The sequence below is a fragment of the Trachypithecus francoisi genome, unplaced genomic scaffold (genome assembly GCF_009764315.1).
Source record: "Trachypithecus francoisi isolate TF-2019V2 unplaced genomic scaffold, Tfra_2.0 Lachesis_group5, whole genome shotgun sequence".
NCBI classification, from domain to species: domain Eukaryota; kingdom Metazoa; phylum Chordata; class Mammalia; order Primates; family Cercopithecidae; genus Trachypithecus; species Trachypithecus francoisi.
In genome coordinates, this window is record NW_022681470.1 from 63,808,919 (window position 1) to 63,813,863 (window position 4,945).

The window sequence follows — 4,945 nt, forward strand, 5'->3', positions numbered from 1 at the left end:
ATAGTCTATATTTTGTCTTTATTTAAAATTTTGATATTTTGTTCCTCATAAACTTTTTAATTCATTTTGATACTGCATTAAAATATTTTTATCTTGATTACTGAAGTTTTTTAGTGCTCCCTTAAATTTTGCACCCAAAATGAGTGCAATTGTTTTACCCTAACCCCAGCCCATTATCATTTTATCTTAAAATTCAGCAAACACCCTAACCTGATCTCTTACTGAGGAGCCTCACCCAAGAATAAAGAATTCCGTCATCGCCTTTCTTCTCTGACTTTTGGGACCCTTTGCTTGGTCTAGGACCTGAGTTCCAGGGCCAGAAAAGGGTGTACTCTCGAATCCACCCAGGAGTGCCTGACTACAGTCCTGCTGCAGAGGGCGCTGTGGAGTCCCAGACACTTGAGGGTTAGGTGGAATCGGGCTGATTGCCCATCCACGTCTTGCCTTTCCCTGGCAGTAGGCTTGTTATGAAATCATTGACTTTCTTTTGCCTCTGGGGCTTAAGGGAATCTGTTATTCTCAAATAACCTATCTGATCTCAGACAAATGCCAAACAGAGCTCAGTTTATTTGCCCTGTGCGTGGCCATAAAATCCAGACAATTTCCCCCCAGGTGTTTTCGATAGCGCAGCCGCAGCTTCAGTGAAACTCCGTTTCTCCGCAGTTCCCCTGTGGGTCTGAGGGGACCAGAAGGGTGAGCTACGTTGGCATTCTGGAAGGGGAGGCTATATGCGTCAATTCCCTAAAACAAGTTTTGACATTTCTCCTGAAATGTCATCCTCTGTCTAGTCACTGCAAGTGCCTGCTGTTCCAGGCCTTACCTGCTGGGCACTAACGGCGGAGCCAGGATGGGGACAGAATAAAGGAGCCACGACCTGTGGCACCAACTCGCACTCAGACTCTGAACTCAGACCTGAAAGCTTCTCTTCACGGGAGGCTTGGCAGTTTTTCTTAGTAAGTTACATGGATGGGCCACACTGTCTGAGGCCAGATAAGGCTGTTCTGTTCCCCTGTCCCCCCACCCCCCCCACCCCGTGGACACTTGGAGGAGGGGAAATCAGTAAGTCACGCTCTCTTTGAATTCCTAGCTCCTGTGGTCTCCAGAATTCAAGCATAAGATGAAAGCCTCTAGTCTTGCCTTCAGCCTTCTCTCTGCTGCGTTTTGCCTCCTATGGACTCCTTCCACTGGACTGAAGACACTCAATTTGGGAAGCTGTGTGATCGCCACAAACCTTTGGGAAATACGAAATGGATTTTCTGAGATACGGGGCAGTGTGGTACGTAAGCGGGTATCTACCTCTCCTGGAAGCCTCTTCCTTCCTTGTCCGTTTCTCTTTCCTGGCAGTCCTGACAGTGTAATCATGAAAAGAGGCAGGCTGGGGACTCGTTACCCGGTGGTGGGGGTGTGGGGTGTATTCCCAAGAAATAACTGTAGTTCAAATATGTAAAATGTTTTGGGAAAGTTCTTGTAGGCAGAACTCCCACTAGTTCTTGGCAGGCAGTGGATGAGAAGTCTTGATATTGAAGACCCTGGCAGCAGTCACTGACTCATCCTTGTTCACTTTGTCTTCTTCTGTTTAGCAAGCCAAAGATGGAAACACTGACATCAGAATCTTAAGGAGGACTGAGTCTTTGCAAGACACAAAGGTATGCGCTTGGCCCAGACCAACTCTGGGAGGAGATGTGGAGTGGGAGCATCTCCATCACCCTGCTCTTGTCTCTGCTGTCCCCTTTCCCCTCACCAGCACACCTGTGTTTTTTTTTTTTTGCAGCCTACGGATCGGTGCTGCCTTCTACGCCATTTGCTAAGACTCTACCTGGACAGAGTATTTAAAAACTACCAGACCCCTGACCATTATACTCTCCGGAAGATCAGCAGCCTCGCCAATTCCTTTCTTACCATCAAGAAGGACCTCCGGCTCTGTGTGAGTGTGGATCTTGGGTAACAGGATGCCTCTCAGCACACAGCTTCAATGGCTTAGCAACTAAACTCTCTTTCCTGCCTCCATTTAATGGATGGAGAAACTGAGTCCAAAAGTTCTAATAATCTGTGTTGAGACATGTGACTAGGTAATAAGAACTAATAAGAACTCAGTTTTATTGACTTTTGGGTATATGCTCTGGGCAAAAAGTACTTTGCAAAGTCTAAAGAACTATAAGGTGCTAACTATTTGATATTAATTATAACTCTATTATCTTTGAAATTATACTTTTTCTGTAGGTGAGGTATTCTACAGTATATTAGTGTATCCTCTGTCTAGGCAGTCAATTAATAGACCATTGAACTTGACCTCAGAATATAGTGTGAATAGGACCTAGGAATTCAATTCTTTTTTTTTTTTCCTTCATGGAGACTCAAAGAGCTCTGGGATAGAGCTCCTAGAGTACAGCTGGGGGTTGTGGGGAGGCCAGATGGGGTACGGGAATGGCAAATGCCTTCAGCACTGCCTGCCTGTTTCTAAAAAAGAAGCAATGAGTTCCATGTTTGAGCCTAAAAGGTAGCTTCCTCTCCTAGCTGATGATGAACTTAATGATTCCAAATGTGAGGTCTGAAAGAGCTTTTCTATAGGAATAGGCATCCTCATGGTTGTGGGTGAAAGAGTATAATTTCTACCTGCTTCATGTCAATGGCAAGGGTAAAAAATCAGAATCTGTAATATAATCTATTATTCTTTGGGTGCTTTCCAGCATGCCCACATGACATGCCATTGTGGGGAGGAAGCAATGAAGAAATACGGCCAGATTCTGAGTCACTTTGAAGAGGTATATGCAATTTTGGCATTGATTGGGATGGGTGTGTTTTAAGAACTGAGATCATAGGTGGGTGGGATGGATATTGCAGACATCTCTTAGACATCCTGTAGCCTTCAGGTTCATAGCCCTCTGAAATCATGATGACCAGCCCTTGCTTTAACCCAGGGGACACCCATCCAGGCTCTAGAAGAGTACCCTCTCTGGGTGATGCTCTGGAAATGGAAAGGGAATGGCCATGATTCCAGAAGTCACTACAGTGACATTTGGATCTTTTAGCTGCACAAACCAGAGGCCATAGTTTTTCGATGTTCACACACTTGTACGTACATTTGAAACCTCACAATTTCACACACACCCATGCCATTCAATTTCTCACCTTCACACCTTCTCATGTCTGCCAGGAAGGCCTGGAATTCACTCCTCACTGACTAAATCCTACTCATCCTTAAAGACTCAGCCTGGGCATCACTTTCAGGAAGGTGCTGGCTCCTTCTCTCAGAGTTAGAGGCCTCCCACATCATTCTGTGGGAATTTCATCCCTTTATTCACCACACTACATTTTAGTTGCCTGTTTTTGCCAATCTCCTCACTCAACTGTGGATAGGGATTGTGCCATTCACCTTTTCATCCCTAGCCATCAGCCAGGTGACTGGCATAATCAATATCTGTTCAATTGATGTATGCACAGTAGGCAACCCCTACACACACACACACAAACACACAGGCACACACACACACATTTCTTAAAGAAAATAGCTTGATTACTTTGATCTCTGTGATACAAGAGTCTTAGGTAGCAGTTTTGCTTCTGCTACCCCCTTGCACCTCAGTTTCTGTACATAAGCCCAGGGTGATGAACTCAATGATTTCCCTTCCTTGTGTGAGATCTTGAGATTCTATAACTTCTTCAAGTGCTTCATCTTGAAAAGAATGCTCTGCTCACAATTGTCAGCAGACCTATACATAAAAGAGAGAATTAACCGTGGAGCAAATGTTGTCTCATGAATTGCTAACAACATGGGTGTGTATCTCTTTCAGCTGGAGCCTCAGGCAGCAGTTGTGAAGGCTTTGGGGGAACTAGACATTCTTCTGCAATGGATGGAGGAGACAGAATAGGAGGAAAGTGATGCTGCTGCTAAGAGTATTCGAGGTCAAGAGCTCCAGTCCTCAATTCCTGCAGAGGCATGACCCCAAACCACCAGCTCTTTACCGTATTAGTCTAGTACTGGTCACAGTGTATCTTATTTATGTATTGTTTCCTTTCGTGATTATCTTTATGCATTCCCCATCTTAATTGAGATCATACTTGTACAAGATTTTTGTAATATCTTTCTACTGTTGGATATATTTATTAGTTAATATATTTATTTATTTTTTGCTATTTAATGTATTTATTTTTGTACTTGGACATGAGACTTTAAAAAAATTCACAGATTATATTTATAACCTGACTAGAGCAGGTGATGTATTTTTGTACAGTAAAACAAAACCTTGTAAATTCTAGAAGAGTGGCTAGGAGGGTCATTCATTTGTATTCAGTTAAGGACATATTTACTTATTGCTAATGCTGTGTGAGATATTTGAAATTGAACCAATGACTTCTCAGGATGGGTCGTGGAATAAGTTTTGATGTGGAATTGCACATCTACCTTACAATTACTGACCATCCTCAGTAGACTCCCCAGTCCCATAATTGTGTATCTTCCAGCCAGGAATCCTGCATGGCCAGCATGTATTTCTACAAATAAAGTTTTCTTTGCATAACATCTGCTTGGAGTTTGCAAATGTTTCAAGAGCAGAGACCATGTTGAGGATAAGTTTGAATCTCATTTCACCCCAGGTCCTCTTGCTCCTTTGAGGAAGAAGATGTAGGAACCTTCCCTGTCCTGCAGATTTCATCCTCAACTCTGTCTCCTAATTCACACTGCTCTGACCCCATGACTGCCCTCCTCTCAAAAGGACTGTGACAGAGTGAGGGGCTTCAGCCGTCTCTGCTTTCACCTCATTGGCTTGGAGCACTGACCTCTCTATACCTCTGTTTTCTTTCTCACCCCATACTCTTGCAACACAAATTACAACGGGCATGAGGCTCTATTATAAAGGTTAAAAACACACAGGTGCAAATTGTAGGTCTAGAGTCTTGCCCAGGGTGTATGAGTCCCCTTTTGGGGCCCTCCCATTTTGGATTCTGT

At 43.8% G+C, this 4,945-nt stretch overlaps 1 protein-coding gene across 2 annotated transcripts; it reads left to right on the top strand.

Annotated features, from left to right (window-relative positions):
• The first annotated feature begins 620 nt into the window (after positions 1-620).
• On the top strand, positions 621-4,519 carry IL20 (interleukin 20). 2 transcript variants are annotated; one of them, XM_033196491.1, is made up of 6 exons: positions 621-953; positions 1,088-1,276; positions 1,581-1,646; positions 1,772-1,924; positions 2,688-2,762; positions 3,792-4,516. In XM_033196491.1, exons 2-6 carry the CDS (start codon positions 1,118-1,120, stop codon positions 3,867-3,869), a joined length of 531 nt encoding a protein of 176 aa, XP_033052382.1. In that variant the 5' UTR covers positions 621-953; positions 1,088-1,117; the 3' UTR covers positions 3,870-4,516. The 2 variants fall into 2 exon arrangements, with proteins under 2 accessions (XP_033052382.1, XP_033052383.1); XM_033196492.1 differs by lacking the exon at positions 621-953 and having other exon boundaries at positions 1,074-1,276; positions 3,792-4,519.
• Positions 4,520-4,945: the final 426 nt, after the last annotated feature.